This window comes from Schistocerca serialis, chromosome 12 (genome assembly GCF_023864345.2).
Source record: "Schistocerca serialis cubense isolate TAMUIC-IGC-003099 chromosome 12, iqSchSeri2.2, whole genome shotgun sequence".
In the NCBI taxonomy this organism is placed as follows: Eukaryota; Metazoa; Arthropoda; class Insecta; order Orthoptera; family Acrididae; genus Schistocerca; species Schistocerca serialis.
This window is the reverse complement of record NC_064649.1, coordinates 23,755,833-23,770,779: the sequence shown is the minus strand read 5'-3', so window position 1 is coordinate 23,770,779 and position 14,947 is coordinate 23,755,833. Positions and strand designations below refer to the sequence as shown.

At 39.6% G+C, this 14,947-nt stretch overlaps 1 protein-coding gene across 2 annotated transcripts in view; it reads left to right on the top strand.

Annotated features, from left to right (window-relative positions):
* Nucleotides 1-14,947, top strand: part of LOC126428438 (eukaryotic translation initiation factor 4B-like) — a 47,160-nt gene that overhangs the window by 20,234 nt on the left and 11,979 nt on the right. For both annotated transcript variants that reach the window (XM_050090363.1, XM_050090364.1), the window contains exons 6-7: nucleotides 3,752-4,037; nucleotides 5,143-5,339. In XM_050090363.1, the coding sequence (XP_049946320.1) occupies nucleotides 3,752-4,037; nucleotides 5,143-5,339 (483 nt within the window). The remainder of the gene's footprint in view (nucleotides 1-3,751; nucleotides 4,038-5,142; nucleotides 5,340-14,947) is intronic.

Here is a 14,947-nt window from a genome sequence, read left to right as displayed (position 1 = left end):
GAGCATGGTCACTAGGTTATTTTCTCTCTTGTTTCTTGCTACATAATTGTACACTTCAGTTGAAGTGTGTAGTGACTTTGTTTGCCATCCCTTAATATTCTCTCTGTGGTTATTGACTTGTCAGAATTTACTGTCCAGTTACCATGTACAGTGATGGTGCTCATTTATAGTGGGGCATGTCCTATAGCTGGCAACATTTCAAGACATAATGTTGCACTTTAGTACGGTGACTGCCATAAGAAACTCATTCTTAGAATGATTACCACTTAATGCCATGGGTATGATCCTTCCCCAAAGCACTCAGCTGCGGTACATAGCAAGCTGGTTTGTCGGGTGGAAGGATAGTAAACAGTCAGATTACGGGTACGGTCACAAAGTTCTTTGCTTTGTGTGCCTCTTAAAATTCTGACACACTTCACTCGACTTAAAATATGCTAAGCTGAGTTGAACAGTCAACTATTTGTAATAAATGGAATTTACTGTATTTCAAAGGCATCTACTATGATGTGCAGTGTAAGTATAACTTTGTTTAAAAATTGTGCCAAGTCTCTCTACATGTTATGATTGGTACATCACTGATTTAGTGTCCTGGTTGCTAATCTTAGAAATAGAATTTGTACGTTTTTCTCTAATGTTATTTGGTATATTGTGAAAGTCTCCTTGAAATACGTATGCTAGACCACAGTGAAACGTGTTTTGAAAAGAGAGCCACAATGTTTGCTAATATTGTTACAGTTTATAAGGAACTTGGTGTAAGTTCATGGGCAAAATATTGGTTGCCCACTTAAAAAGATCATACTAATTACTTCGGAGTACAGTTGTGATAGGGTGGCTATTATTCTTCATGTACATAAATGCTCTGATGGGCAATGTGAGCAGCAATCTCTGCCTGTTTTCTGCTGATGCTGTGGTGTACAGTAAGTTGGCATTGTTGAGTGAGTGTAGGAGGACGCAAGTGACTTAATAATCATGTCAATTAAATATCTGTGTAACACTGCAAAGCGATATGAAATGGCACTGGCATGTAAGGCTTCTAGTGGGGAAGGCAAATTGCTGATTTGGTTTATTCAGAGAGTTTTATGAAAGTGTTTTTCATCTGTCAAGGAAACTGCATGCAGGACACTAGTACAACCTTTTCGTGAGTGCTGATAGTGTGTTTGGGATCCACACCAGGTCAGATTAAAGGGAGACATTGAAGCAATTCAGGTGGGCTACTAGATTCTAGATTTGTTACTGGTGAGTTTGATCAAATAAGAGTATTACGGAGGTGCTTTGGGAAATCGAGCGGAAATCCCTGGAGGAAGGACGCAGCTCTTTTCAAGGAACGCTATTGAAAAAAAGTAGAGAACCAGCACTTGAAACTGACTGCAGATTAATCCTTCCTACAACTGCCAATGTACATTTCGCTCAAGGACCATGAAGACAGAATGCGAGAAATCCTTTTCATAATTCTGTCATTGTTTCATTCTGGATTTTACATTGTTGGGCATGATATTATGGCACTTATGGTCCATAGGAATGTGCGGCAGTTGTTGTATTATGTCACACTAGTTAAGATGATTTTTCTGTGTTGTATGTACAGTGAAGCACCGCCATTACACTTTTCAAGGGTCTTCAAAAAATTGTATAAAATGTGAGAAATAACTTTTTAAGCTGTAAGAGTTACTTGTGGTATACCCCCGTGTTTTTTCAACCTTTATGTATGACATATGAGCATAAAAGGCATCAGAAGACTGGTCAGGGACTTGTTTATTATCTAATACAGGTTTATTATCTAGTAAAAAGTAGCAACATTTGACTCAATTTCATATGTCATAATCAATGTTTTTGAAAGCTTGCAGCTGTCATTCATTATTTAAATAATGAAATACTGTGCTAGTTAAGTATTTTTTTCATGGTTAGTACAATGCGTTTTGAGAATTTTTGTCATTGTCAAGTGCAAATATGTAAGAGGGTAATCCCAAAAGTAAGGTCTCCTTTTTTTTTTTTTTATAAGTACATAGACCTGCTTATTTCTACAACGGTTTACATCAGTTTACAGCTTGAACATTTAGCTATTTTTCGACGTAATCACTATTTCTGTCTATGCATTTTTGTAGACGCTGTGGCAGTTTTTGTATGCCCATATCATACCAGCTCGCCGCCATGCTGTTAAGAAAGTTATGAATCTCTTCTTTCACCTCGTTGGAGCTGGATTGCTGGGACCACAATTAACGCTGACAGGTACTGTGAGACTCTGAAAAAACTCAAATGGGCAATTCAGAACCGGAGAATACGAATGTTGAGCAAGGGCATACACATTCTCCATGACAGCCCTTGTCCACATATTGCTCGGCAAACCGTTGCTCCTGCAACAGTTTCAGTGGAACATAATCACCCACCCACCCTATAATCCTGACTTTGTGCCCAGTGACTCAGCTGTTCCCTAGGTTAAAAGATCATTTGGCCGGAAAGTGGATTCAGCTCCGGCGACGAGGTGAAAGAAGAATTTCATAACTTTCTGAGCATCATGGCGGTGAGCTGGTATGACATGGGCATACAAAAACTGCCACATCTACAAAAATGCATTGACAGAAATGGTGATTATGTCGAAAAAATAGCTAAATGTTCAAGCTGTAAACTGATGTAAAACATTCTAGCAATAAAATGGTCTATGTACTTATAAAAAAAAATAGGAAATTTTACTTTTGGTATTGCCCTCGTACGTAAGTATTTTGTGTGGTGTTTGAATGTGTTATTCTGTGTCTCTTGCACTGTAGTCACCTTTTTTGGGTTATCAGGTACTGTGCCTCCTCAGTTATGTGGAAAACCCAAACACGTTAACTATCACTCACATTGTTTGTGTAACATCACAAAAAATACATACATGAATATTGCACTTGACAGCGAGACTAATTTCTAGAAAGCCGTTTTGCTCAGCATGGAAAAAAAAATTATGTTTAAAGTAAAAACATTTGAGCAACACAACATGAATGATTGTATAAACTAGAATTACAAGTGGCCAAACGCGGAAACACACTAAATATGGCTTAACAAAGGTGTCACAATGATCACAACAATCAAGCAGTTCAAATCTGCTGAGTAGAGTGCCCTGGTGTCAAGTAACTTAACCATGTAATATTTGAAAACACAATTGGACAGCCAACATCATCCTAGCATAATTTTTTCTCCATGAACATTTTTCTGTAATGTGTAAATTGTGGGAAAATTATAAATATGTTGATGCAAAATAGGGTGCAAATTAACATTGTGGGCACAGGAAATTTGACAGGAATGATAAGAAATGTCTTAAACAGTGGGAAAATGTTAATTCTGGGATTGTAAAAGGGGGGGGGGGGGCGTTATACTGTATTTTTATGGTTCCTATGAATGTCTTTGAAGTCAGCAGACTTTATAGTTTCTAAATGGCAGTAGTGGTATCGCTGAAAAATTCGTCATATTGTGTGCTTTTGATTTTTGTTCAAAAAGTGAAGTGAAGTGAAGATGAGAAATGTGTGGAGCAGATTATTTACAAGTTCTTGGCAAATCAACAGATCTTGGAAATAAAGCGTTTGATGCTCATTCATATTGCACACCATCTGAAAATGATAGTAATTCTAGACTTCTTGAAGGTGAATTGCTGCCTACATTCATCATATTGTTTTCACAGATTTTGTAGTTATGAGGGATTCTATTGCAGGTACATCAGGAAAGGAGTCAAAGTGTGAGTGAATGAAATTTTTAACTGAGTATGTCGCAATGTTTCATGCAGGTGAGCCATCACAGAGGCCACGGCTGAACTTGCAACCCCGCACAAAACCTCTGGAGGAAGTCGCCGCTCCCATTGCGAAACCTCCCGAGCCAGCACCGGCTACTGGCGCGAAGGCTGCCTCGGTATTTGGTGGGGCTAAGCCCGTGGATACGGCAGCCCGAGAGCGGGAAATAGAAGAGCGTCTGGCTCGCGAACGCGGAATGTTGGGAGTCGGTGCTGGCGGACCCCCAAGTACAGCAAGGGACTCCCGTGGTCGCGAAAGGGACTGGGATCGAGACCGGGACAGGTAAGAAGTTTCAAATTGCAAGGAACACTTGTATGTTAATTTATTTGTGGCACACAGATTCTCTTTCTTCCCACGCCACTTCTTCAAACAGTTGTGACTGCACTGTTTACACACACACACACACACACACACACACACACACACACACACACACACACAAAAATCTCTCTCTCTCTCTCTCTCTCTCTCTCTGACTCTGGTAAAGGAAAGGAAAGGAGGGGAATAAATGTTGCATTTTAAGTAGTTTCTTTTTCTGCAGTGTTGTGGTCTTTTTTTAATGTATTGTAATTTTGATTTCTGCCTTTGACTAATTTCTTTTCTGTTGCCCATTCCATAGCTTTCAAAACCATTACTTTTTCTGTCTTATCCTCTTTCATTAGAATCAGCTCCTCACTTTAGTGTAGCAGAGCAGGAGTGACCAGTTCTTTAATATCGCCATTCTCTCCCTCTCTTTCTCTCTATCCTTCCTTGTTTAGTTTCCCATTGACATTTGTTGACGTTAGTTATTTCCATAGTATATTTATTTATTTATTTGTTAAAGTATTCAAACACTTTGTACTATGTAGCTAAGTAGTGGAAAGATATATTTTTCAGCATTACATTTCAAATGTAGGTGCTTAGATAATTTCGAATATATGAAATTAAAATCATTAGAGTCATACAGTGTGTACTTTTTGTATGTAATAGTAGAACTTAACTCGTCATACGCCAAAAATAAGAGGATTTATATATGTAGTTTGTCAACTAATCAGCCCCCAGAAGTGAAAAACTTAGCCCTGTGGCCTACTCCTTGACAAAAATTTTAACACAGAGTAGTGGTTTTCAACACCAAATGTTCTAAGATGTGTGTGGAAGGGATGAGATTTACTATAAATGGTCTGTTTTCACAATTGTGTTGTTAAATATTTTTTCATGTTATTGGCTTTTGTTTATAAGAAAATGTTCTACCTTGAAAATAAGCTCATGAAAGATATTAGAATTACTACCGATGTCATTCTAGTACACAGATCTTGCAACTCCTTGGTAATGTTTTGAAAATTTTGCAAACATCGGGCTTCAGTTTCTGAGAATGGTGCAGTCATTTGACTTTCTGTGGCAACAACAGGTTCTCCAGTACGAGCAGCGATCGCCGGCGCGAGGACTCCTGGCGGAATCCCCCTGCAGGGACCGGTGGAGACTCGAGTGACGGCGGACGCACTAGCCCGTACGGGAGCGACAGGGGCCGGCGGGCGGAGCAGGGCCGTGGCGGGGGCAGTGGGCAGAGCTCTCTGGACCGGCAGTCGCAGTCCCGGTCCTGGTCCAGTAAGTCAGCAGTAGCTGGGATCAAGTGACTTGCTAAGCAACTTGTGATAATGCTAATGTGTGCAGGACAGTTGGAGTGGATTGGGGCAGGGTGCATTTATATGTTGAAGCAACACTTACACTTGTATCAAAGAACAGTGTGTTCTGGCACTGAAAGGTAATGCTATGCAAATGGCTTGTGCATGGACAGGTTAACAGTAATTGAACCAAAGTTACATTTCCTCAGGCAGTATTGCGAGAACAACGAAATTTTCACTCTGCAGTGGAGTGTGCGCTGATACGAAATTTTGTGGCAGATTAAAACTGTGAGCTGGACTGAGGCTCAAATGCGGGACCAGAATTAGTCTTGGTCTGGTGCACAGTTTTAATCTGACTGAAGTTTAATACTGTTAGACTCTGCACTTTTGATGCAAGAAGTGGCAGAGAAATATTTTATACAGCGTGAGATTGAATTACAGTCTCATGACACCTATGTGATGAACTGATCTGATTCTCTCTGTTGTGTCCCATTCGGAAATGGTGCAATGATACTACTGCTGTCTCAGTTGTCAGTTTTGCTTTAACACCACTTTGTTTCTTGTCTTGAGATAAATTATAGCAGAAAAGCAGTCAGCTAAATGGGAAGTTTTTCCCCTATTTGCAAAAATTCAGATTGCATCAGCAGAGTACCAGGAAGGCACAGGAATGACACAGTATTTAACCCTACAAGAAAGGCGCATGAATATTTGAACATGTTGAAGGACCTATGCCCACCTCTTGCCACAGGATGCAGTCAAGTGTTTGTCGACAAATGGAAGCATTAACACCCAGCTTAAAGATCAAAGCAGTTGTTTGAGCATGTGGGTGTCTCCATATGATAGTTTGTAGTCATGCAATGCAGAAACATGTCTTTGGCCCTAGCATAATGTGTGTACACCCCCCCCCCCCCCCCCCCCCCCCCCAAAAAAAAAAAAAAGACACACACACAAAGAAAAACCAAATCTGGCAACTTTTATGATAAATTGGGCATCATTGGTGACAGAAAGGTAAGAGTTGCCAAGTCATCAGAGCTATTGCTTCAAACACTAAACTGAATGCACTCTACGTCTATAATCAGCAAAATTAATGCAAGAGAAATTTTTGCTTGTAACTTCTGCAGCAGTTTACCACATTCTTTGTATGGAATAGTGTTGCAACGCAACTCCTTCAACCTCATTTTTATAACAAAATTTTACTTTCCCATTTCTAGGATTTTGACATAACTGGTAAGTAATAGATCCCTTCTTGTACTTGTACAGTAATGCAGTTTTCTATGTTGTTTTAAGTTAAAGAAGAAAGAAATTGATATTAAGTTTTCAGATGGAAGTTGAATTGAATTTGAATATGTAATGTTTTGTCAAGACCATTGATGGAGGTGACAATATGCTAATAAACACTGCCAGAATTATTCAGCTACTTTGAAGAGTCATCAAGAACTGCAACTATTGACATTTTTCTTGCCCGTGGCTGATGAGTGCTGAACTGATTTTTCATAGACAAATGGAACTCCTTTTCAATCAGTACAGTGAAATAAGGTTACAGTATCATTGTTGACCAGCTATTTAATCTACTACAGGGGCCTGAATAAAGACTCACTCTTGACTATACCTTTTTGAAAACAGCAGACCAAAGGTGTCTGAATGCTTGCGCTCTCTCTCTCTCTCTCTCTCTCTCTCTCTCTCTCTCTCCACACACACACACACACACACACACACACACACACACACACACACACAGAGAGAGAGAGAGAGAGAGAGAGAGAGAGAGAGAGAGAGAGAGAGAGAGAGAGGGGGGGGGGGGGGGCAGCTTTGTGGTTTGTAATTTTCTCTAAGGTGTAGTTTCATGTCTATTGAGTTTTGATACTAAAATCTCTGAAATTAATACCTTCCAAAAAGCGCTTGTCTGTGCCAATCGCAGAGGAAGTCGTCATTTGGAAGGAAAGCAAATATCAGTTCTTGGGTGTGGACTGGAAGTTTTCCAATCTTCTAGTACTGCAATCTGAGCTGAGACACTCATTTTGAGTTGCAAGGCTCTATGCATTTTACTGCTTTTTGTTGCTGTAGTTCATTTGTACTATCGTATATATTTATTTGCCTTTAACCTTTCTCCTTGGTTTTGTGTGTTTTGTATTCTTAGATTTTCCTTTGAATGTAATAGTCCACGTAAATTTGATTTCAGCCAAGGTTCCTTAGTACATTTTTTTTTTAAAAATAGCCTTTTTTCCATGTGTAAAATGCAGGGTAACGTGAGAAATATCTTACATAATCACCACAGATTTTTATATAATTTTGTATTCTTGCTCATTTCAATGGTTAGTACAAAAAGCGATATAAATATAAATAAACCTAAGTTTCCGGTTTTGAAGCCCCATTAAACAAAATGTATATTTTAAGAATGGCAGCACAGTGGCACACACTATTTAGAAATGTGTTATATTGTTCGTCCTGTGTGTTCATTACATAACAAATAACTGCCATGTTAATTTCCTTCCGAAAAGCAGTTATCTGTGTAAAACGGCAGAGGAAGTAGTCATTCGGAAGGAAAGCAAAGTCAAGTCTTAGGTGTGGGTGGAAGTTTTATTATCTTCTTGTACCACAGTCTGAGTTGGAAAAATTTAGTAGTTTTATTAGTGCTAGAGAGCTACAAAATATTAACTTCTCCTTTTTTCCAAATACAGTTAATGTTTTGGTGGTTGTGATACCATACTTGGAAGATGCATAGAACTGGAATGAGAATACTTTTGGAATAAATATCAGTAAGGATAGATGGAAACTCACCACATAGAGGAGACATTCCTTGCCAATTGTGCACATTTAAAATCAGATTAGGATTTGTTTTAGCTATCTAGGTCATTTTCAGGTATATGAGCCAAGACTCCAGGTGTTGGGAGCAGAGGTGGAAAGGAATATGATTTGACAACCCTGAAACAACACACACACACACACACACACACACACACACACACACACACACACACACACACACACACACAGAAGAGAGAGAGAGAGAGAGAGAGAGAGAGAGAGAGAGAGAGAGATGGGGGAGGGGGGTCGTTATGCTGTCTATTACTACCTCATGCCTGTGGCTCACGCCCCTTAAAAGACCTAGTTGCAAGTCTTGAAGCCCTGCCCCGTATATTGTCCCACTACTATTTAATTCCAGGCCTGTCAAAGTTTTCTTGTCTCCTCAATAACAGGGACACCTGTGAAAGTAACCATATGGTCTGCCATCTTAACTGCAATCAGTGTTTGATATTCTGTGTGGATGTGACCATTAACAAGTTGTCTGCACACGAATCACCACTGCCAGACAGTGAATGAGAGACCACACAGCTGCCGAGTATGGCAGCGACTGCTCCACAGCTCATGCCACATGGGTTGTTCTTTCCATTGACACCAGTTTTTCTGCCTTGCACATGCCACAACCTTAACTAGTCCCTTTCCTCCACCTGCCTCCTGCTCCCACGGCAGCCTCGCACTCACCTTCTACCCCTCTCTCCCCCCCAAGCCCACCTGCATAGGTCAGTCCCCTTTCTTGTTTCTCTTCTCTCCCCATTTGCTCTCGAGCACAGCCTCACAGTGCCGCACCTAGCAGTCATCCTGTCCCTGCATACTCCTCAGGCACCACGGCAGCATCTTCACCCACCCTTTCCCTGCCATCCTACCTGCCCCGTGCCTCTTCCATACCCCACTGCTCATCCCAGCCAATATTGCTACTCATTACTTTACCCAATAATTACATTTGTTATTTTGATTTGCTGTTCAACACCTCTTCCATGTAATCCTAATTCCTACTGTTGTCCCATCTCTGATTACCACTTTGCTTGTGCCCAGCAAAGAGAAGCAGACGTCCCAGTGTGAGTGAAGTGAATGTGGAGCATGTACGAGAGTCATTCATAAGGAGTCCAAAGAAATTGGTTTGTTGTGCATCCCGTGAACTCGAAATGGCTCCAGTGACAATGTGGAAACTCCTGCGACAGAAACTGTTTATCAAACCATTCAAATTAGAGCTAGTGCAGAAGCTTAGTGAAGATGGTAAAGACGAGCGTTTTGAGTTTTGTTCGCATTGCAACAATTGAATGTGGGTGGGGATGGCAGTGTTGATAACTTGATTTTTAGCGACGAACCCACTTTTCATACTAATGGGAAAGTGAATAGGCATAATTGTCAAAGCTGGGTTACCAAGCATCCACACAAATGCATTGAATTTGAGTGTGATTCCCCAAGGGTAAATATTTTTTGTGCCTCGTCAAGTCGAAAACTGTACAGACCATTCTTCTTCGCCAAGAGCAGTCACTGGATGTTGCTACTCGGACATGTTGCAGCAATGGCTGATGCCTCAAATGGAATCGAACTCTCCATTCATCTTTCGACAGGATGGGGCTCCACCCCGTTTTCATCGTGAAGTTCGTGGGTACCTGCACACTGAGCTGCCGCATTATGCATCAGCTGCTACAGAAGGAGACAGCTGTTTCATGAAATGGCCTCCCCAATCACCAGATCTCACTCTGTGTGACTTTTTTCTGTGGGGGAACGTTAAAGATCTGGTGTATGTACTGCCTCTAGCACGTGATGTAGCAGAGCTCCGGGATAGAGGGCAACTGCCACAGCCGACAATTCCGTGCTGGGATGGCAATGGCAAAAATTTGATTACCGTATTGACGTCTGCCGGGTCACTCATGGTTTGCTTATCAAATGTTTGTAAAAAAAAAACTTCAAATGTTTCTCTTCAAAATGCAGTATGTATGACATCTGTACAATGTTTAGTTCTTCTGCAATGAATAATTGAAAGTGTTCCCGGACTTTAACCAAAATTTTGGGTTTCGAATCTCCATAAACTGATATTCGTGTATAAAGAATGGCAATGTGCAGCAGGATATGTTGTGAAGAAGGCTGTTATGTTGCTGCAACTTTTGTTGTGTGTTTCAGTTACATAAAGCTTCTAATTATATTAAGTACCTTCCAAAAAGCGCTTATCTGTGCCAAATCGCAGAGGAAGTCGTCATTTGGAAGGAGAATAAAGAAAAATCAGTTCTTGGTGTGGACATGAAGCTTGATAATCTTCCTGTACCTCAATCTGAACTGAAACAGTTACTAGCATCAGTTCCATTCAGTTATCTTGGGAAATTATAGAATGTGTTTCCTAAGTCATCAAACAGAGCAAGAAATTGAATGCTTTCATTAATTATGCTATTACCTTACTTAATATTTCTTGCTGTGTATTGACTCTGCAGCTATCATTATGTCTTCTTAGTCTCTTCTTTATTTCCTTTGGGTGTCAGGTGTGAAAATGAAAGTATCATGGTAGTATTAATTTAGATAATGCCATGCTGTGGGGTACATGACAATAATTGTTAAAAGGTGCTAATGAATTTCAATCACAAATGTGGTATTGGACGTTTGTACTATTACCTTTAGATAAAATTTTTGGCTGCTTGTGCCCCGGGCATTGCAGTTGTTCTATGCAATTTCAAGGTCTCCTTTACATTCTTTTGCATTTGTTTCCTCATTTCACTTTTTTACTGTTGTTTCATGACCTTATAGTTTTCTTTTGTTAAAAAGTTAAGTTTGGCTCAGAATTCCTGACCAGTACTTACGCAATCAAGCAAAATTTTTCATTACTGCTACTAGACACACACATACACATTCACAAAATAAATTAGTTACACATTTGTTTTATTTTTGTAACTGTTTGGTAATTGACTTTGCAGTAACATACAGTGGTGGGAAGTACATTTAGGTTTCTTAATTGCCAAATTGTTTTAGGCGAATTCTCTTAACTGTGTACATGCGTAAGTCATACTTGAAGCAAGGTACCTCCTGCGAAAACAGCTTTTGAATTGTCTCGGATAATTTCAGTAGGATACAGCAGGAAATACATTGTTTGATTCAGAAGTATCTGGGCACCTGTATGTACTGTAGAGTTAACCATTAGATGTAACGAGAGGTGGGCTCGTTAAAGTACAAGGAGCCTGGGGTTATTAGGTTGTCACTAGAAAAGTAATAACTTCAGAATGTGTCAGTCAGCAGAGTTCAGTGACTTCAAACATGGACTAGTTATTGGATGTTACTTGGGTGACAGATCTATCAGAAACATTTCAACCTTTTTAAAGACACCTGAGGCAACTTTTGGTACTATGATCGTGAACTGTAAATGTAATAGAATGATGACAGCCAGAGACTAGACAGATCTTGTGTTTTTGTGGGCAGAGACTGTCAAGCATTGTGGAAGGTGGTTGTGAAAAATGGCATGAAATCAACAGGAGTGCCATATGTTACCAGTAGTCCACCTAGCACAATGGCTGTGCATAGAGTGTTCAAAGAACAGGGTACAGTGGTTGAGCAGCTCCACTTAAGCGGCACATTTCTGTTGTAGATGGTAAGCAAAGCTTTCAGTGGTGTAAAGAGTGATACCGCTGGATAATGGATGACCGGAAATGAATGATTTGCAGTGATGAGTCATGCTACACCCTGAAATACTCCAGTGGAAGTGTTTGGGTTTGACGAATGCTTGGATAATGTTAGCTGCTATTGTGTATAATGCTAACAGTGAAGTATGGAGGAAGTGGTGGTACAGTTTCGGGTGTGGTCCCCTTATTACAATTAAGAAAACACTAAATGTAGGAGGTTATTAACATTTTTCACAGCATTGTGAACTGCCTACAATAGGTGAACATTTCGGAGACTATGATTGTATCTGCATGGCATTGAATCTTGTCATAAAGCAGAATCGAGGAGACTGTGGTTTGTGGACAATAACGTTCATGAAATGTACTGGCTTTCCCAGAGCCGTGACCTGAATCGAGAGGAACACCTTCGTAGTGAGTTAGAACGTCAACTTTACTCCAGACCAACCTTCTCCGGTTTTGGATGTTGAGGAAGACCAGGTTGCCATCCCTTGAGAGACGTTGACACACTTCATTGAAAGTCTACCCAGCACAATCAAGCTGACGTAAAGACAAATTGTGAAATGCCCCCTGGTTTGCTTATCAAATGTTTGTAAAAAAAAACCTTTAAGTGTTTCTCTTCAAAATGCAGTATGTATGACATCTGCACAATGTTTAGTTCTTCTGCAATGAATAATTGGAAGTGTTCCCGGACTTTATGTACACCCCATATAATATTTTACCTAAATTTTGGGTTTCGAATCTCCATTAACTGATACTTGTGTATTAAGAATGGCCATGTGTAACAGGATATGTTGTGAAGAAGGCTGTTATGTTGCTGTAACTTTTGTTGTGTGTTTTAGTTACATAAAGCTTCTAATTATGTTAAGTACCTTCCAAAAAGCGCTTATCTGTGCCAAATCGCAGAGGAAGTCGTCATTTGGAAGGAGAATAAAGAAAAATCAGTTCTTGGGTGTGGACATGAAGCTTGATAATCTTCCTGTACCTCAATCTGAACTGAAACAGTTACTAGCACCAGTTCCATTCAGTTATCTTGGGAAATTATAGAATGTGTTTCCTAAGTCATCAAACGTGTTCAGTAATGAGTGTTCAGATAATTTTGATCGGGCAGTGTGTTTTGCACATACCCTGGACAACACAATGATTGAACTTGATTTTATATCTGAGTAATCCACATTTAAAGACTAGGGTAAAAACAGTAGTCGTTCTGTTCTTTGCTGTGAACTGGCCAGGCTGACCAGGTTCACACAAAGGATGTATTATTTTACTTGAATATTCAGAACTTTTCAGTTGATACTATCTCAAAGGAAAGGAAGATGCAGCCCCACACCTTGTCAATATGTGATTGTGGTCCCACTCCCTTCTTCAGTGTCGTAAAGTGCATGCCTGGAAGCTGAAAGGTCACAGATTGACACCTTTTTAGATCTTGAAATTTTTCATTCTGCTTTTACCCAGATCTTCACCTTTTAGTGATGTGAATGTATGCCAGAAATGACACATGGTTTGAATTTCACATTGAACTGCATGTCATCTTTCCCTGCTAGCGTTACTGTGCAGGTTACGAAAGTGCATCCAATCGAAAGAGTTGCACTGGCCAGCTGAATAGCCCTCAGGGACTCCCAGCTAATCACACTATAAAACTATTTTATGTGAATTTGTTATTGTTTTATTTTATGTGACATCTCCTTCAGTGCCTTCTGATAAGGATATACCTGTGGAGGTCATCATTTGAAAGGAGAGCAAATGATCACTTCTCTTGTGTGGACATGGAGCTGTACAGTCTGTGTCAGCTTGAGCTGGCACACTTACCTTAAGAGGGAGCACGAAAATATTGTTTTCTCCTGTTGTCAAATGCAGCTAAGGTTTTGTTGCAGGGTGTATATGCCCTGGGATGTATGCTACAAGTGCAAAGTTTCTCATTGTTTCAGTTTTCAGTTAAATTTTTGTAATCTTGACTGATAAGAATTGCGACTCAGCATCTCTACTATATGGTGAGTAGCAACTTTCCTGTTCATAATACTGAAACATAAAAGAGAATAACACCAAAATAAAACTTCAGGTGCAAAGAAAATGCACCATTTGAAACAACAAAACACAGTGCACCCACAAGAATCTGCCGACAGCAAAATGTCAAAGGCTTTAGGACGAAGACTATGAAGGGCAACAAACTGCTTTTGATAAGCGTGATATCACAACTGTTAACATTTCTAACAGGTTGCAGGAAAATATTGAGTGGTGGTTTCAGAAGCATTAATTTCAAAGTAAATTTCCTTCTATGCATGATGAATTATTTTACATGTGAGAATGTGCAGTGAACTACTTAAATCTCAAAGGTTTGTCATCTAAAACTTCTTTTTCAGGAGCAAGCACTTACAAAAATTTCAGGCACATATGGCCAGCCCTTTATGCGATTATGTAAAATTTTACTGGCACATTTGTTAAAGGGTATCACATGCCAAAAAAGATGAGGCTTCAAGTTTAGTTTTTAATATTTATTTTAGTTATTTCATAGGTCACAAATTATGCGGTAATGGTGGCAAAAATATAATTATCCTTAAAAAAAAAAAAAAAAAAGTGTGAGGAGTCCTTGAGCAATTGCACACGTACTTCTATTTTCTATGAAAAAGTCGACGTGCTTGACGGAATACATATTCAGTCATGGCTTTTTTAGTGCACAGCTTTGAACTTTATAATCATGTTTGCCAAAATTATTCAGCTGCTACAATTTAAACTGTGCTCTTTGGATACTGCCAAACAACACCCTCAGAAAAGACAACAAAAAGTTTTTCACCACTAGTCTTGCATGTGAAAGCTTATAGCTTTGCTTGTAGGTATACAGTATGTATATAAATGTTCCTATTGACTGACTATATCACGTGTCCTATGCTCCAAATATCTGCTGTCATTGAGTGGCTAGATCGCGTGATGTGAGGTATGATTGGCTGACAAAAGCACATCACACAGTGCAATCTAGATTTCAGTGCTTTGGAAGTTACAATACTGGTTTTGGTCTAATTCGTGGTTATACTGTATATTCATAATACAGAAATATGCAGTGTACATGTTGCTGTACATCAAAGATCTTTCCAGAACGTGTTTTTTACTGTTTCGTATTCCAGAGTGCTGGAAAGTTCAACACTGTTATTTAAAATCTTTACCATTCAAAGGATTGCTAAGTTTCACA